At 43.4% G+C, this 18,850-nt stretch overlaps 1 protein-coding gene across 1 annotated transcript; it reads left to right on the top strand.

The window, feature by feature from the left end:
* Window positions 1-7,848: 7,848 nt before the first annotated feature.
* Window positions 7,849-9,303, top strand: LOC128603996 (uncharacterized). Its single transcript, XM_053618768.1, has one exon. The coding sequence runs from the start codon at window positions 7,849-7,851 to the stop codon at window positions 9,301-9,303; it is 1,455 nt and encodes a 484-aa protein (XP_053474743.1).
* The last annotated feature ends 9,547 nt before the right edge of the window (window positions 9,304-18,850 follow it).

The raw sequence follows: 18,850 nt of genomic DNA, 5'->3' as shown, positions 1-18,850 counted from the left end.
ATAACCAGGAGAAAAGTGCAAGCGTTAGGATCCGAGCGGCTTTGACAAGAACCAAACTGTGATGGCGAGACGACCGGATCAGAACATCTCCAAAACGGCAGGTCTTCTGGGGTGCTCCCACTGCAAACATTGTCCAGGAACCGTCTGAGGAACATGAAACGTTCAAGGTGTTGACTCGGCATCGAAATCCGCCAGATCTCAATCCTTCCGAGCGTCTGTGGGACCTTCTGGACAAACAAGTCCGATCCACAGAGGTCCCACCTCACATCTTACAGGACTTACAGGATCGGCTGCTAACGTCTTGGTGCCAGGTCCCACAGCACACCCTCAGAGTTCTTGTACAGTCCGTGCTTTGGTGCTGTTTTGGTGGCACAAGGAGAGGAGGACCTACACGATATCACGCGGGTGGTTTTAACGTGATGGCTGATCGGTGTACGTTTTCTAGGACTAGAGAGGTGTAGATAACACGAGCAACATGCTAACATGACTGGAGAGCCATTAGCATCTTTGTGCGAACAAAGCCGTATTTCAGAACCGAATAACAACGTTATCGAGAGGCTCTTCAGAGCACTGCCATGTTTGTGATGTGTTCGTGAAGCCCTGTGCTGTTCGGAGCCGTTTCTGTGCTGTTTCGTGACATTCAAAATGTCCAACTGTGAAAAATATGGAAAGCAGACACTTACTACAGACATGACGGGTAGTCATAAGTAAAATAAGTCTTACTGATGCTCTTTTCAAAAAGAAAACACATTGTTTTATATATATTTTGGCATCTCTGAGTCACCAGAGAGAGTCTACAAAAGAAGCGTTCCTACTCTTTCAGTGGCAGTAAAGCGTGAAAGCTACACTACGGATTTACAGATGAGGTTTAACTCAGATAGCACACAGTCGTACACCGCACAACCGGCCCCAAGGTGTGATGAAGCGGAGTTACTGTTACCACGCCAACGACGATCATTTTCCTATAACAGTAAACTTCAATAAGTGTTTTATTCCTCTTATACCACAAATCGTACCCATACATCCATCCGTTCACACACTACGGACAATTTGGAGATGCCAAACACGCTACAACGTATGTCTTTGGACTGGGGAGGAAACCGGAGTACCCGGAGGAAACCCCTGGAGCACGGGGAGAACATATAAGCTCCGTGCACACAGGCCGGAGGAGAGAATCGAACCCCCGACCCCTGAGGTGCGAAGCAAACATCATGAAGGTTAATAAGACCAAAAACTCCAGCTTGTCATGTTACAAAAGAACAAAGCTTCAGGAGATAACGTCAAGCATCGGAAAACCTCCCTCTGAGCACTCACACTGGAGACTCCTTCCGTGAATGTTCGGTAAACAGATTCGAATCTTCAACAGCGCCGTGGTGCTCACGTTTCCGAGATGAAGCAAGCGGAAAACAACACACACGTTCGGGTATTACGCGGTTTACGAGGACCGTCTCACTCTTTTATTCGAACGGAAAATTTACAAGGACTTTCTTTTGTACGTGACACGCTACATTTGACAAGTGAGGACCCCCGGCCCATGACGAGGCGTGACGAGGACCACGTTGAGAAGGTGTGTACGCAAAACGAGGACCCGAGGTGAAGAAAGTCTAGCGCTAGAAAGTGTAGCGCGTAAGCAAACGCACGCTTTACAAGTTCAAGTGTAAAGGTAAATGAAAGCTGAGGGGCACACACACACACACACACACACACACACACACACACACACACGTGTACACACAGCCCTCCAGTAGATTTGAAACAAACCGCTGATTACACAAAGCAGCTGTGACTCAGAAACACAAACCTGAAAAGGTCAGGAGGAAAAGTTCATTGTTCAGGCACAGAAAAGCGCTTTGTTGCCTCGAATGTTCTTTTCTTTCAGAGCAACAAAAAGAAGTGGCAGGATAATCACGTTACATAACACACTGAACGCAAGCAGGGGTGTTTATTCAGGTCTGATAGAATAAAAGATAGAATACATTTATTTATTTAAAACCCTACCGGCATTTGTTTATCCACTGTGTAGCTAAGCGGTCACAACAATTTTCTATAATTTGTATATTCATTCATTTATAGTCATGCAGCACTCAAACAAATAGACTTACAGCCATATGGACATTCAGTATAGTTTAATGTCATGTATTTAAAATGTACATATTTGATTTTTCTGTTCTTTTCGAAAACCAGAACTGATCGTGAATCAGGTGTAATTTGCTGTCTCTATCATTTTTTTCATCCGAGTCAAAAAGGCCACAGCCGACATCTTTAAATGAAAAGCCAAAGAAAATGCCGAGGCTTCAAACCAGAAAACAGGAGAACTAGAACTTGTCAGAACTAAGATCTAGAAAAAAAAAAAGAAAATAAAACCAATAAAAACATCTCAGATGCTCAGATTTTATATCTAGTTAGCATTCATACTAGGAAAAAAAAGGTACCAAGTGCTAAAATTCATTTCTAGTTCGAATTTCTACCAGAACGTCAGCCCTTTTAGGAAGTGCTAGGATATTGAGCTAGCTGATGTTCTAACTAGAGCATCATTTTCTTTCTTCCAAAAAGTGAAAAAAAAAAAAATTCTAAATGATATTCTATTATTGTTCTTACTAGGGCATGCTAGTAAGAACAATAATAGAATATCATTTAGAATTTAAATATATATATTAAAAAAAAATGTTAAATGTGAATTATTACCTAGTTAGCATTCCTGAGATAAGATACTTTTTCATATAAAACGTGATAGAATTAACACAATTTCACATCTAGTATTTCATATCTAGTTTCTAGTAGGTAAATGTTTTTTTAGTGTTCCAAACGCTAGAAATTCATATCTAGTCAGGAGTCATAATATAACTTTTTTTTTTTTTTTTTTAAATCTCAACTGCTAAAATTTATATTTAGTTACTGTTTCTACTAGAATGTCAACTTTTTGTCCCAAGTGGAATTCATATTCATGTTTTGTGTAAATTTGAAAGGTTTGTTCAGCATTTGTTCTAAACATTAATCATAAAAAATGCTAGATTTTATATCTAGTTTGTGTTCCTATTAGAGAGGGGTTTTTTGTTTGTTTTTCTTTTCTTTTCTTTTTGAAAATGCACCAAGCGATAAAGTTCATTTCCGCTTAGTGATTCTACTATTTTAGGAACGGTACCATCTTAAGTGCTAGAAACGATGTCTATAGTAGTTTAAGTTAATACTAGAACATCTTTGTATTTCTTCTAAAAATTTGTTTACATTTTAGAAAATTCATGTCATTATTTTAATACTAGGCTGTCTTTTTTAATGTTCCAAATGCAAGAATTCATATATAATGAGGGTTCCTACTAGAACTTGTTTTTTTTGTTGTTGTTGTCTTTTTTAAATATCAAGTTCATGCATTCATAGTTAGTGTTCAAAGTTCTTAATTCATTTTAATATAATTTTTTTTTGGTGCTAAGTATTTTTTTAAAATTCATATCCAGTTTGTGTTTCTACTAGACCATCTTTTTTTACTGTTCCAAAAGTGCTACAGTTCATGTTTAGTAGTGTTTATGCTAGAACATCACGCATTAACCTTTTGTTTTTCAGCATGGTTTCTACTAGAATTTTAAAAAAAACTTATATCTATGTTCTAGTAGGTAAAGTTGAGAGCTTTATTTAGCATTTCTTTCCAACACTACGTCCCAAATGCTTGGTCCTTCTTAGAATCCATCAAACACCAGCTTTAAGACCCCCCCATGTTGAGTTTTCACCTTTCACAATGTTCTTCCTTCTCAGCAGCACTGAACTGTAAATAAACTCTACTCCTTTGTTTGGCTTTATTGACGTTTCCCTTGTTTTTGTTCCAGCGTGTGTCAAACAGCACAGAACTTTCTGCCTTCATAGTCTTTCTATTGGAGAAAAAAAAAATCAGTGGTTGACTGGAGTCTGAGAGCAAAAATCAAAGCTGAGGAGAGAGGCGAGGTAATGTTTTTCCTCATTTTTCTTCTTCTTTTACAATGAGTTGTCAGAACATGTTATTGGCAAATGCTGCTAACACATCAGTGTGTGTGTGTGTGTGTGTGTGTGTGTGTGTGTGTGTGTGTGAAGAAGTTGGATTTGATTCAATTTTAATGACCTTCACAGGATCGATTTAACATTACGTTCAAGCTGAAGATTATTGGGAGGAAAACATTAAGGTCTTTTCTTTTTCTTTTAAGCCCTACTGTAGTGTACAGGTTCAGCGCTAGCAAGGTGTCCGTGATGATATTTATGATTACGATCTCAACCGAAGAGTGAATTTGTATGAATTTCGTTTTTATATGACGCTACACTTCGTTTTTGAAGAATTACATCGTTAGAACATTTTGTCAGTAGCTGAGGCTACGCCCTGAGTTTAATGCTCCAGTTTGCCCCCTAGTGGACTAACAGAGACTAGCATTCTTTTTTCAGCCCGGAAGATGAGTTTAATTTCAGACACACATTGTAAATTCATGTGAAGGCCCTGATGAGAACATTCATGAGAACCCTGATGAGAACCCGGCTCACGGCCCGTATGGTCTTGAAAGTTACGTACAGCTAATCTTTCGGTCATCTTTGCAGCTATTCCTGACTTCTGATGATCCGTACTAATGTACCCTGACGTCATTTATTGATCTGCAGCTCCATTTGAATGTGTGTGTGTGTGTGTGTGTGTGTGTGTAACCCTTCGTACTTCACCCTGACCTTTCTCAAGGTGCGAGGGGGCACAGCATTGCAAATTAAACATCGCTTTGTTCCCACGCGTTGACGTGAACGCATCGATCCAAATTAAATGATAAGGTCAGACTTTAGCTAGTCAAACACTCCTCAGTCAGACGAGGTGACATTTGTATTCATCAGACGCACAAAACGCCTCCATCATGGCTTGTCCTGAGCTTTAATGGAGTCCTTCAATATTCTGCCACGCTATTAGACCTGTTATGGCATTCCTGTAAGACGCGAATGCTCGTTTTTTGTGAGGACGTGGACTGAAATGATCGCAGGACTACACGCAGACTGAGTTAGAGTTACAATGTTATTGCCAGTCTTTAGTCTAATGCTAATCTCCGGAACTTGTCTGTGACCGATATATTGAGTAAGAGGTTAAAACGGAACAATTTCTAACATTACTTCCCGGATATAAAGCATATAGTGAGAGACGAGAGTGTTGTGTAACACTATAAATTAGTTTATTCTAACATTCTCACGTTTTTACACGATTCAATTCTTTCCACACGTGATTTTTTTATACGATTTCTTTACTTCCACACGTGATTTTTACATAATTTATTCCACGCATGATTTTTATCATTTGTTTAATTCCAGACGTGATTTTTACAGAATTTCTTTAATTCCACGGGATTTTTATATAATTTATTTATTTCCACATGGGATTTTTACACAAAATTCATTTATTCACGTGAATTTTCACACCTGTGTGTGTGTATATATATATATATATATATATATATATATATATATATATATATATATATATATATATATCTTATCAGATATGATTTTCTCACATAAATAATTATTTTTGGTGTGATTACATATTGTTCATGTTTACGTAAGCAATTTCAGGGCATAACATGATGACATGGCACTTTGATTACATGTGTAAAGTGTGTGTGTGTGTGTGTGTGTGTGTGTGTGTGATGTAAACACGTTTGATTGGATCCATGCTTCACCGTGGTGAAACCTGCACATTCACACGCTCGGCGTTCTGATCCGTCCGGTTCTCCACATGGAGAGAACATATTGAACACGCCCCAGAGTATCAGTGTGTATTAACGGTGTTGAATCTTAACGCCGAACAGATGAAGCACTTCATCAGGATGGATCATGAATTAGTCCTTTGTTAGCAACCACCTGATTTACGGCACGCCTGCTTTCCCTCAGGTCCTTTTTACGCAGAGGCACACGGCCCAGTAACGACGGCTGAAGTAATTCCATATTGGAAAGTTTGTGGAGCAATCGGGGGGAAAAAAACTAAACAAATAGATCTCCTTGTGCTTTTTTTTGTTGTTGTTGTTTGGGACTGGAAACAATACTAGTCTTTCATAAAGCACTTCAAGACAGCCATCTGTTACGCAACGGCGCTGCGTGTCATCTCCTCGCTGTTATTTAAAGTGTGAAACTGGTGTACTCGCGACAACGCAAAGGAGGCAAAGAGCAGAGCGGATACCAGATCTTTTCATGCCGAGAACACATTGAACAACATCGGGGGGGGGGGGGGGGTTAACCGTTTATAGCTACATTTAATACTGTAGAACATCTGCGACTCAAGTTCTCGCTTACGTTATAGCAGCTACTATAAACAGAAAACAAACACAGCTGGTCGCGTTTACCAAGAAGCGTAAACTCCTCTGTCCTGAAGATGTCGGGAAACTTTCTTACCTCTTTACATCAGACTGTTACAAAGCGCTGACACTGGAGACTCCTTCCGTCAATGTTAAATAAACACCCCGAACTCTAGCTCGGTTTAAGCAAGTGGAGTTTATGAGTACGAGGAAAAATATGATCTGCATTAAGTTATACGCAAAAATATAAACGCAAGTCATGTCCGTAGCAAATTGAGCACAAAGACAGAACGTCATGGACGTATTGATTTAGTATCACATGGACACGCTAAATTAAACTCTGCGCATTTTTTTCCCGTCATGCGGACGAAATAAATCTTCTTCTGCTGTCTTTTGAACGTCCTCGCGATAAGGAGAATTTCAAGTGCTTATACTGTAGAGGTGTGTGTGTGTGTGTGTGTGTGTGTGTGTGTGTGTGCTCGCATCTGTATGTTGCCGATGTATCTTATTGAATGAGATCCCCATGTTTAATTCATAATGTGGTGCCTCTTAACGATGTGACTTCACACACTGGGACTCATAAAGAGGAAGTGTGTGTGTGTGTGTGTGTTTGTCCTTGTTTCATAAAAATACAGCAAGGGCACACACACACACACACACACACACACACACACACACACACACACAATGATGACAATACAGGTTGTCATAATCTGTAGTGGCTCTGCTGTGACAATCCACCAGCTGCGGAGATGAATAAAGTCCTTCAGAGAGAGAGAGAGAGAGAGAGAGAGAAAGAGAGAGAGAAAGAGAGAGAGAGAGAGAGAGAGAGAGAAAGAGAGAGAGAAAGAAAGAGAGAGGGAGAGAATATATATAACACTAATAATCCACAACGCCGCAAGCAATATGACATAGAGATGTGAGACCATGGGGAGTTTCCTGAATCACAGAGAATATGCTCACTACTGATAAGGCATATGTGCGTGTGTGTGTGTGTGTGTGTGTGTGTGTGCCAGCCAGAATGTTAGTGCTCAGCATTGTTATTTCCTCACTGGATGTAGATGCTTCCTTAAGATCTTAATCTGTTTCTGATTGTTTTATGTTAATTATAATATTTAAATGTAGCACAGATAACGTTCCCCTCAGGAGAAACCCGACAGCTCCAGTGCTGGAATTTCTCCAGATTTCTTACCATCGGCTTGACTTACCTTTAAACTTAGGCCGCATCTCTCACTCCGTCTTTATTGGTGTGAGGTAATGGGTTCAGATAAGATAGCGTTCCGAGTGGACGTGGGAAAACTCACAAACGCGGCCTCTGCGATGCCTTATTGATTTTATTTTTTCTTTACTCCGGGGGCAGTGGAAAACATCACGCTGTGGACAATGCAATGATGAAGTGCAGCCTGAAGATATTCTTAAGTAAAAGTTCTCAGGCCAAGTATTGTTTAAGCATCCTTAATGCAATGCAGATTTAAAAAGTGCTTTAAATACAGTACATTTTCTGTATGTATGTTTCTTGCAGAAGAATTTGTAGCAGTAAAATATTGAAATATTGACATTTAAATATCTCAGAATGAGCATATCATCAGCATATCCAACTCCTTACATCCACTCACTAGCAAGACCCCATCTCCATCCCTATCCTATCCCCACTGCCCCATCTCCGTCCCTGTCCCTTCCCTACTGCCCCATCTCCATCCCTATACCTTCCCCACTGCCCCATCTCCATCCCTATACCTTCCACACTGCCCCATCTCCGTCCCTGCCCCTTCCCCACTGCCCCATCTCCGTCCCTGTCCCTTCCCCACTGCCCCATCTCCATCCCTATACCTTCCACACTGCCCCATCTCCGTCCCTGTCCCTTCCACACTGCCCCATCTCCGTCCCTGCCCCTTCCACACTGCCCCATCTCCGTCCCTGTCCCTTCCCCACTGCCCCATCTCCATCCCTATACCTTCCACACTGCCCCATCTCCGTCCCTGTCCCTTCCACACTGCCCCATCTCCGTCCCTGCCCCTTCCACACTGCCCCATCTCCGTCCCTGCCCCTTCCACACTGCCCCATCTCCGTCCCTGTCCCTTCCCCACTGCCCCATCTCCATCCCTATACCTTCCCCACTGCCCCATCTCCGTCCCTATACCTTCCACACTGCCCCATCTCCATCCCTGCCCCTTCCACACTGCCCCATCTCCGTCCCTGTCCCTTCCCCACTGCCCCATCTCCGTCCCTATACCTTCCCCACTGCCCCATCTCCTTCCCTATACCTTCCCCACTGCCCCATCTCCATCCCTGTACCTTCCCCACTGCCCCATCTCCATCCCTATACCTTCCCCACTGCCCCATCTCCGTCCCTGTCCCTTCCCCACTGCCCCATCTCCATCCCTATACCTTCCACACTGCCCCATCTCCGTCCCTGCCCCTTCCACACTGCCCCATCTCTGTCCCTGTCCCTTCCCCACTGCCCCATCTCCATCCCTATACCTTCCCCACTGCCCCATCTCCATCCCTATACCTTCCCCACTGCCCCATCTCTGTCCCTGTCCCATCCCCACTGCCCCATCTCCATCCCTATACCTTCCCCACTGCCCCATCTCCATCCCTATACCTTCCCCACTGCCCCATCTCTGTCCCTGTTCCATCACCACTGCCCCATCTCCATCCCTGTCCCTTCCCCACTGCCCCATCTCCATCTCTGTTCCATCGCCACTGCCCCATCTCCATCCCTATACCTTCCCCACTGCCCCATCTCCATCCCTATACCTTCCCCACTGCCCCATCTCCATCCCTATACCTTACCCACTGCCCCATCTCCATCCCTGTACCTTCCCCACTGCCCCATCTCTGTCCCTATACCTTCCCCACTTCCCCATCTCCATCCCTGTTCCATCGCCACTGCCCCATCTCCATCCTTATACCTTCCCCACATATCCACATGTCCCCCATATCCAGCAACCCTATCTTCATCCCTACCCCATTCCCCAGTGCCCCGTCATCTTTCCCATCCCATCCCCAACAGGCCCAATCCTAATTCTTAATGCCATCCCTGAAAGGCCCACATTGATCTCCACCCCATGCTCTCGTCTCCTTCACCATACCTTCAGCCCCATCTTCATTCCTACCCCATGCTCATGTGGCCCACTTTCATTCACAACATATCCCAGCAACCCCATCATCATTCTTATCCCATCCCCATGTGTCCCATCTCCTTCTCCATCCCATCCCTGCAGCCCCATCTTTATTTCTACCCCAACTCCTTCCACATCCCATTCTCCACAGGCCCAATCTTTATTCCTACCCCATCACTAAACAGGCCTATCTTAATCCCCACCTGATCCCCAAGTGCCCCATCTCATTCTCCACCCTGCAGCCCCATCTTCAAACTTACCCCATCCCCATGTTCCCCATGATCGTCCCTGCTCCATTCTTACAGTACGCCCCATCTTCATTCCTACCCCTGCCCCTAAGTCTGTTCTCATCTTCAGTTTCCCCATGTGACAACTTTCAGGCAAATCTTTTTTCAATATTATTAGTTTTATTAACATTTCCATCCAACGCTTTATATGAACAAACTTAGAATTCTCATTAAAATAGGTCTTTAGAAACTGTGAAATTACCCTTTTTTTGACTGACAGCCTCAGTGTTAATATTAATTAGCTGCCATTTCCCCCTGTCAATTGCAGTTTGTTTGGCACACAGTGAGTGTGTTGCTTCTCTTGCTGTAATTTTTCAGCCTATTATGAACAAGTGAGGGTTTGTAAGTTTGCGTCAACATAATGTCACTCCTCTGGGAAAGAAACAGAGACACACAATGATGGAGAGGAAAGTGAATGTGATTTTTAAAAAACCAAAAAAACAACTTTACTAGCTGTCATAAAATCAACCCTTACTCTGATTATAACTGTGCTTCATAATAGGGGTAAGTTTCTGCTGGTCAGCCATAGAGGGCAGATTTGACAGAATAACAATTCTTACATCCTATCTCACCAAAGGTGACTGGGTGTGTGGGAGGGGCAAATGAATCATAACTGTGGGGGGAGGGGCAGGTGAAACCTATCAGGGTGTGGAGGAGGGTCAATTGAAATGTAACAGGGTGTGTGGGATGGGCAAGTGAAACCTAAAAGGGTGTGGGGGAGGGGCAAGTGAATTGTGACTGGGTGTGTGGGATGGGCAAGTGAAACCTAACAGGATGTGGGGGAGGGGCAAGTGAGCTGTGACTGGGTGTGTGGGATGGACAAGTGAAACCTAACAGGGTGTGGGGGAGGGGCAGGGGAAACATGAGTAGCTGGGGGGTGGGGACAAATGAAACATAAGATGTGAAGGAATGCGAGGTGAAATGTGACTGATTGTGTGGGAGGGGCAAATGAAACCTAACAGGGTGTGTGGGAGGGGCAGATGAAATGTGACTGGTTGTGTGGGAGGGGCAAATGAAACCTAACAGGGTGTGTGGGAGGGGCAGATGAAATGTGACTGGATGTGTGGGAGGGGCACATGAAACCTAACAGGGTGTGGGGGAGGGGCAGATGAAATGTGACTGGATGTGTGGGAGGCGCACATGAAACCTAACAGGATGTGGGGGAGGGGTTTAAAACGTGATTGGTTGTGGGGAGAAAGAAATTCCCTGCATAACAAGGTTATGGATGACAAATTTAGTTTCTTTTAAGTGATTCGTTTTAATTCATCGTGCAGAAGCTGACCAAGTACGCAAGCTAACGGAATAAAAAACGAATATCTCCATTTTGAAACATGCTAACTCACACACAGATCACAGTTTTACTATCGTACCCTTCCAAACTAGCGTCTCCACTTCCTCTGCTGCAATCCTCTTTCTGATCCGGTCTTCCTCTGGCGATTTCATTCCTGAGGATTTATGTCATTTTATGTTACAAATCTCTTTCATATATTCTCAGCCACCAAAGTCTTCTGGAGTTTCCTTTGCGGTCTTAATGCATTTTCAGCAAAACCAAGCAAGAGTGACTGTAAGCTGCTCAAAATCATCTGAGTCAAACAGAAAGCGATGATGACTTAAGCTTATGGAGGAAGTTCTTCTGAACGTATATATATTTGGCCGCAGTTTTGGTCAAACATTCACACTTAACATCTGGTCTACGTCGTTATTTACACTTTATACAACAGCACAGATCGTTTAGAGCAGACCCTGATTGTCCTGGAACCTTCTAGAAATTTAAAGAGAGCTAGCATTAACTGTAGCTAGCATATTTTTCCTTGCAGCGTTGAACACTACCAGGTGTTTACCCATAATGCAGTGACATCATATTAGCATTAGCGAACCATGTAAAATCAGAAACGGCGATTTCTGAACACGTAGCTTTCACAACAATTTGTGTAATCTTAGGTAGGGTTGCTGTTAGCATGCCAGAAACTTCACTGACAGTGAAGTCAAGATCCCAGATAGTTAGGTTAAGCATTAGCATGAAAAAATGAGGTCATAGTGCCATTTGAGTAGAATGGTTCAGGTTAGCATTAGTAGCAGCCTTACGTCATCTCATAAGTAGGTCGTAGACCTGTTTACACGGTTAGCGTTAGCATTCCAAAAAGATCACAACTGATACTCGACAAGTTAATGATCGCGTCTTTAAAGTTAGCGTTAGCACCAAGATCAGTGATTCACAACAGGATCAATATCCTGTATAGTCAAGCTTAGCATTATCTTGGCTACAAAATCACAGCGATTCACAATGAGGTCACGGTCTCATCTGGATTAGCGGCGGTAAAGTTCAGTCGCTCGGGCGGTTCGGAACGATTTACAGCTCGCCGGTTTGAGAAACATCTGGAGTAGCTCTGAGTCTCATGCAACGGCACGTTTAATAGATGAAGGAAGCGTTAAAGATATTTTGTCGGTTATATGAACGTCTGAATTTGTTTGCCTTGCCATGCTAATTTCAATACAGTTATAAACAGGCTAGCATTCCTAGCATGATTTTAAGAACTAGCCAATTGTGCTGGTTTTAAGAAATGAATAAATTCGCTTAAAGCTATCTGTAAGCGTAATTAGCCTCGGGGAAAAGCATGTGTCGAGCATATCGATGCTAACTAGTCGCTACGCATGTGAAAATGCGTACAATTTTACCACCTCTTATTAATAAACTGGTAATTACAGCTTTCAGTGCTAATTCATCGCATGAAAACGTGCAGCTTGAGAAAGTTTCCAAAGTTCTTCATCAGCAACGAGCTTGTTATAATCAAACATGTTATTAATCTATGTTTTTGTCCTCGTTGAGAACCCGAGGTGTGTTCGGAATGCTAACACGGCTAGTTATGGGAACATTAAGCCCTCATTAGGGACGGAGATAGACCCTGATGGTGATTTCGGAACTTCTCGCTGCATTTCTTCTGCTGTGTTTTGACCCTCAGCTGAGTTTATCACAACAAAGCGAGGGATTTGAGGGAAAGCTGGAAATCTGTCCTGCTATTCCACACTGCCCCCTGGTGGACGAGCGTACAGCTGCAGCTCAAAGCAGACGAGCAGCCAAAACAGCAGACTGTGAAACTTTCCATTATTACGCAGTGTGGGGTAATTAGAGCTGACATGTTTAGATCCTTCAGAGGATTCGTTGCACCTTGGTGGCTGGGAATATGACTGTGTGTGTGTGTGTGTGTGTGTGTGTGTGTGTGTGTTTTAAATATAAGATGGGGTGATAAGTAACGCTGATGGAAATTACACCATGTTCATCCTGTAATGGAATTATTAAAGAAAAATAAAGTGACAGGAAGAAGTGCAATGATGCGTAAATTGCACGAATGCTTTCTATAGCTGCTTGGTACTCCTATTCTGTGTGTGTGTGTGTGTGTGTGTGTGTGTGTGTGTGTGTGTGTGTGTGTGTCATTGGTGCTTGCTCACACATCCCTTGACTTCACAGGTATTTCATGCACTCCACACTCAGCTCTCTGGTTGCCATGGTTAACGAAAGGAGGCATGAACTCCAGAGCTGTCAATCAAACTTTCGGCAGCTTTTTGTGAATCCAAGACACTCGATGTACAGTAAGAGTTGTAGTGAAAGTGTGTGTGTGATTCTATATAAGACATGCGGTAGTTTAAAACGTTTAATACACACACACACACACACAATGGTCTCACATTGTAATGTGTAATCATGGAAAACATGATCCTCTCGCATTCACATAATTTGCTCTCGCAAGCAAGTCACGATAAACATCCTGGTGAATGAATGCGTCTTGATTACTGTAGGAAACTGCGTGCATGTCGAGAGGTAAAGTCCTGAACGTGAGGGGCGTCGTGGGATTGCCAGAGCATTCTCAATACATGTGGAGGGGGAAAAAAAGAGAGTGTTTTGTGCGAAAGTGAGAGCATTTGTATGAAAGTAAGAGGAAAGTTGTTGAATGCGAATGCGTCTGTGCAGAAACGAGAGCATTTTGTCTGCAGCGTTTTCTATGAATCTGTCTTTGTTTTCTTTTCTTTTCTTTTTTTTTTACATTTCGCGTGAACGTGAGAAGGTTTTTTTTAGTGAGGCCATTTTGGGTGAATACGACATGAGGAAATGACTAAATGAGATAAACACGTTATGAAACCGTGAGTGCGTTTTCTGTGTATTTAACGTGAAAACGTTTCTGGAGGGGTTTTTTTGGGTTACGTGCGTTAGAGGCAACGTCTGAATAACGGCTTTAACGGTACGCCGGAGACAGAGTGCGCTCTAAAACGGTATTTTGTGGTCAGTCTGAATGACAGACTTCTATTTTTCCAAATTACAGGCCAGGTTTTGCTCCGTTTAACCTCAGAAGCCTCTACATGCGTGTTTAAGCGGCTGTTTCCTGCGACGCTGCGGCCGGCATTAACCTTCTAATTATCACCACACGTGTGTGTGTGATAATTACTGCAGAAACATTTCGACTGTTCTGAGTTTTCATAACACGTAGGCTGGTGACAGACAGGTAATAATCGTGTGTGTGTGTGTGTGTGTGTGTGTGTGTGTGTGTGTGTTGTGAACAATTAATCTGTCAGAATCTTAGTTGACATAACAGAAATTCTCACAAAGGAGGAGCCATTCAAAGGTGTGTGTGTGTGTGTGTGTGTGTGTGTGTGTGTGTTTGTGAGCGTCCTGGCAGAAGCCATCACTCAGTCGGGTAAACAGCAATAACACACACTATTAGAGCGCCCGTTCCAGCGTATCATCCGCTCCTGGAGGCTTTAATAGCCAGAGCCGTGCATTACGGAGGCTTTGAGATGTGTGTAAGCGTGAAGGTGCTGTGATGGGGCAGACACTGCAGCTGGAACGCCATGAACAATTCTCTTTTTGATATATCACACTATCACTTTACGGCGTCGCTCTTACAAACAGGACAGCGTTCAACGCCATAACGCACCGCGGAGACGGGGGTCAGGGGTCAGCTCGGGTCGGCGCTCGGATATTTTTAAAAATAGACCTTAAGCGGATAAAAGCACTTACGGTTTCCTCGGGGAGTTTACGTCGGAAATCCCTTTTTCTTTTCTTTTTTCTTCTTTTAAAACGTCTGGTAGAATGTTTGATGGGGAAAATCGCCCGCGTAACATTAGAGCTACTTTCAGACTTCCTGATTCGCAAGTGACGATATTTTGACCTCCGGAAGGCCGGTATTGACACGCCTTTACAGGATTAAGAAGAATGACAGGAACGAGAACGCGATGAGTGACAGGTTGAGGTTAAACACGTGGGGAAGCTCAAACCTTTATTCAGAAACTTAATGTAATGACGTGAGAGCCATTTCTGCTAATGTGAGAGCGTTTGTTTGAAAGTCCGAGGTAAATTATTGGAACGCGAACACACTTTATTCGAATGCGAAAGAATTTTGTGCGAATGCAAGAGCATTTTGGGTGAACGCGAAAGCGGTTCGTGTGAATGTGAGAGCATTTTCAACGTGAGAGCATTTTGTTCAAAAGTGAGAGCATTTTGTGTGAATGCGAGAGCAGTTAGTGTGAATGCGAGAGCAGCTTGTGTGCAGGATTTATTAAATCCTGGTTTAATACGTTTTTTATCATATATATATATTTATAGACTTTCTCTGACTTTGGAAACTTTATATATTTATATATAATTTTTTTAAATTATATTGCATAATATTACAAAAAGTATTTTTAAATAAATTAAAAAAATATTTATTTGTATTTTTTTTAAATACTCTCTCTGACTTTTTAAACTGTTTTACATTTTCAGAATATTATTTTATATTATTATAATGAAGCAGTGGTGTTTTTATTTACTCAGGTATTTTTGTTTATCTCCGCAGCACTGACTCTTAAGTGTATAAATGTCTTTTCACAGACAGATTTAAAATGTGTTTATTTTTATCCCGGGGAAACAGGAAATGAACATAGGCACGTTTTAATTGAACTATTCCTTTGGGGTGCCAATAATTTTGCTGCACGTGTTCTGAGAGGAAATACTATTTATAAAAAAAGATGTTCGTATGAAATTGATTTCACGATTCCGTATTATTCTATACCACTTAAGCCACGCCCACCAGGGTTTAGTAGTTGAAGTGTAGTATGAGGCAGGAAGTGATGCGTGTGAGGGACAGACAGCAGACAGTGAAACAGCAGGAAGCCTGAATTATACAAAACCAGTCTCCTCTCTATCCATCACTCACCTTCCTCTCTCTCTCTCTCCATCTCTCTCTCCCTCTCTATCTCTCCCTATCTCTCTCTCTCCCTCTCTATCTCTCTCTCTCCCTCTCTCCCTCTCTCTCTACTTTCCTCGATCTCTCCCCTTCTTTCTCTCTCCCTCTCTCTCTCCCTCTTTCTCTCTCTCCACCTCTCTCTCTCCCTCTCTCTCTCTCTCCCTCTCTCTCTCTCCCTCTCTCTCCCTCTCTATCTCTCTCTCTCCTTCCCTCATTCTCTCTCTCTCCCTCTCTCCCTCTCTCTCTACTTTCCTCGATCTCTCCCCTTCTTTCTCTCTCTCTCTCTCTCTCCCTCTTTCTCTCTCTCCACCTCTCTCACTCTCTCCCTCTCTCTCTCTCTCCCTCTTTCTCCCTCTCTATCTCTCTCTCTCCTTCCCTCATTCTCTCTCTCTCCCTCTCTCTCTACTTTCCTCTATCTCTCCCCTTCTTTCTCTCTCTCCCTCTCTCTCTCTCCCTCTCTCTCTCCCTCTCTATCTCGCTCTCCTTCCTTCTCTCTCTCTCCCTCTCTCTCTCTCTCCCTCTCTATCTCGCTCTCCTTCCTTCTCTCTCTCTCTCTCTCTCTCTCTCTCTTGCCCTCACTTCCAGCTCAGTAGTGAATGCAGTGGCCGCGAGTGCAGAATATTTACCCTGCTGCGTCTCCTTCACCCACCTCCCACTCATCCTTCACATCACTTATCCCTTGCTCTCATCTGTCTGTCCATCATCCTCTCTCTCTACAGACCAGTTATTAACTACTCTCTCTTTCTCTCCCTCTGTAAGTCTCTATCTCTCCTTTTTTGTCTTTCTCTCATTTATCTCTCTCTCTCCGTTTCTCTCACTCCTTAAATCTCTCTCTCTCACGTTGTCAGACACAGGAACATGACGTTCCTCTCTGGAGGTTTCCACTCAGTAAACCTCATCCACGTTTCTCACACGCCACATTTTCTCCTGTAACTCGTCCTCGGGGAGCTGCGCTATCTCTCCACACCTGCGGCCTCTCGGAATAAAAAAAAGAGAAACGACTCCGGAGCTGTCAGGTATTGAGCTGGCGTAACTCATCCCGGCCCTGTGGAGATCTCCTGGAGGTTTTTCCCCCGAGTCTCAGCGGCGCAGCATCAGCGGCTGTCACTCCTCCGCACGGTGACGTTTCCCCCCACATATACACCCTGTAATAATACACAGCTTTGTCTATTGACTGTTTTTCACTGTTACACAGCGCTGACACTGGAGACTCCTTCCATGAAATGAACATCTATGATTAATACTTTGTTACTCTAGAAACGATAATGTATTAGAAGGAGTCCCGTTAATACGGTATGAAGCTGCGCTGCTGCTTTCCTGAACAAAACTCCTTAACAGCCCGTTTTTACTGCTCTGATGATATTAATGTAAATCCCACTAATATAAGCATATAAATCACACAAATTAGCATGCATGCTAGGCTGCAGGTGTCTAGCGCACACGTCCGGCGCTTGAACGATGGCGGCTAACAAGGAAAGCAATAAAAAGCATTTATCACGCTCATAAAATTCAATTTATTTTCTTCTTTCTCTGTCTCTCGCTCAGTTCTCGGTGTCAGAGGTAATGGAGCGAACAGACTGCTGAGGCTCTTAACGAAGAAGATACAGAGGAAAACACACACACACACACACACACACACCTAAAATCAGCATCATGTTCCTAAATACATTTCCCTACACCTAGCTCCAGGCTACATCTGTTTTTAAAATGGCTCCATTGTGTAAAATTCCCCAGTAGAAATTCGTTAGCAACACTTACGTAGCTCTAGCTAACCGCATATTAGCGTGTGTGCTAGCAGGGCGTTAGCTAGCCAGTGAATAGCTGTTAAGTTATGAGCACACTCACAAAGTGCTCAAAAGGTGCACGGTAGACACAGTAGAGTTAATATATCTAGCTAGCTAGTTGTGCTAGCATGGCGTTAGCTAGCTAGTTATGCTAACTGTTTACAGTGTCTAGAAGGAAAGGAAAAAAATGAATTTGAGCACTTAGCTCCCAGTGTGAGAGTGGTAATAACTTCGCACTACTGCAGCAGAAACTCTAGCGAGCTTACACTCTGCTAGCATAACTAGCTAGCTAGGGAATTTGCTACAATAGTTCAATCCTCTATGAGCTAAGTGCTCAAATCCATTTTTTAATGTAGACTACATTCGAGACACAGTAGCTAGCATAGCTACATCGCTTGCTAGCTGGCTGTTGTTAGCATGACAGCTGTTTGCATAGAAACGCGAGCTTGTGTTTGTTCTGCAAGCAAATATGGCCGACGGCGAATTTCTGATTAAAATCTCCGACGTTCGTCTAGGATCGCCGTGGTAACGAAGAAGAGTCGGTGTTACAGAACGGCGAGAAACCTCAAAGTGTAAACTCGTGCAGTTTTTCGTGTAACGGTGACCTTGTTGACCTTGTCGTACATCTTTATAGCGTAATTACGGCGTGAGTCGTTGTTACGTGAGACGTACGTACTTCTATCCATTTCTGTCGTACGTTTGTTATGTTAAACGTTCTACGAATAAGCATTTCATCCGGGAACCCCTCCCCCAGCCACGCCTCTGCCCATATAAAAATGAGCACAAACCCGTGCGCCGTCCACGCACTTCTTGTCACTCTTTGAAAGTCGATTCTGAGTGACCTTCTAAGCCGCGCGAGTGTCGAACTCATCGACAAACCAAGCGAGACAGCCTTTCACAGCGGGACGGAAGCAGGCGAAATGAAGATGTATTACATTTTTTCTAGCGGAGCGATGACCTAGATTGTGCAGAAGGATGAATTTGTCCTGTCACCATCACTCCCTCGCTATCTCTCTCTCACGTCTGTCACAGGCGCTGACACGCATAAAAGCTTTTCATGGCCGCCGCTGAAGCGTGTCTACTCGAAGAGGATGTTAGCGTTTTAAAGGTCGGCTCGCGAGCGCATTTGTCTCGCTTCGTTTCACTTCCGTGGTGATTTAC

Source organism: Ictalurus furcatus, chromosome 29 (genome assembly GCF_023375685.1).
Source record: "Ictalurus furcatus strain D&B chromosome 29, Billie_1.0, whole genome shotgun sequence".
Lineage (NCBI taxonomy): Eukaryota > Metazoa > Chordata > Actinopteri > Siluriformes > Ictaluridae > Ictalurus > Ictalurus furcatus.
The sequence above is the reverse complement of the archived record's forward strand: the minus strand, read 5'-3'. Positions and strand labels throughout refer to the sequence as shown.

Bases quoted from the DNA above. Each gene is read 5' to 3' on its own strand.
- LOC128603996 (XM_053618768.1), top strand. From the start codon at position 7,849: ATGAGCATATCATCAGCATATCCAACTCCTTACATCCACTCACTAGCA.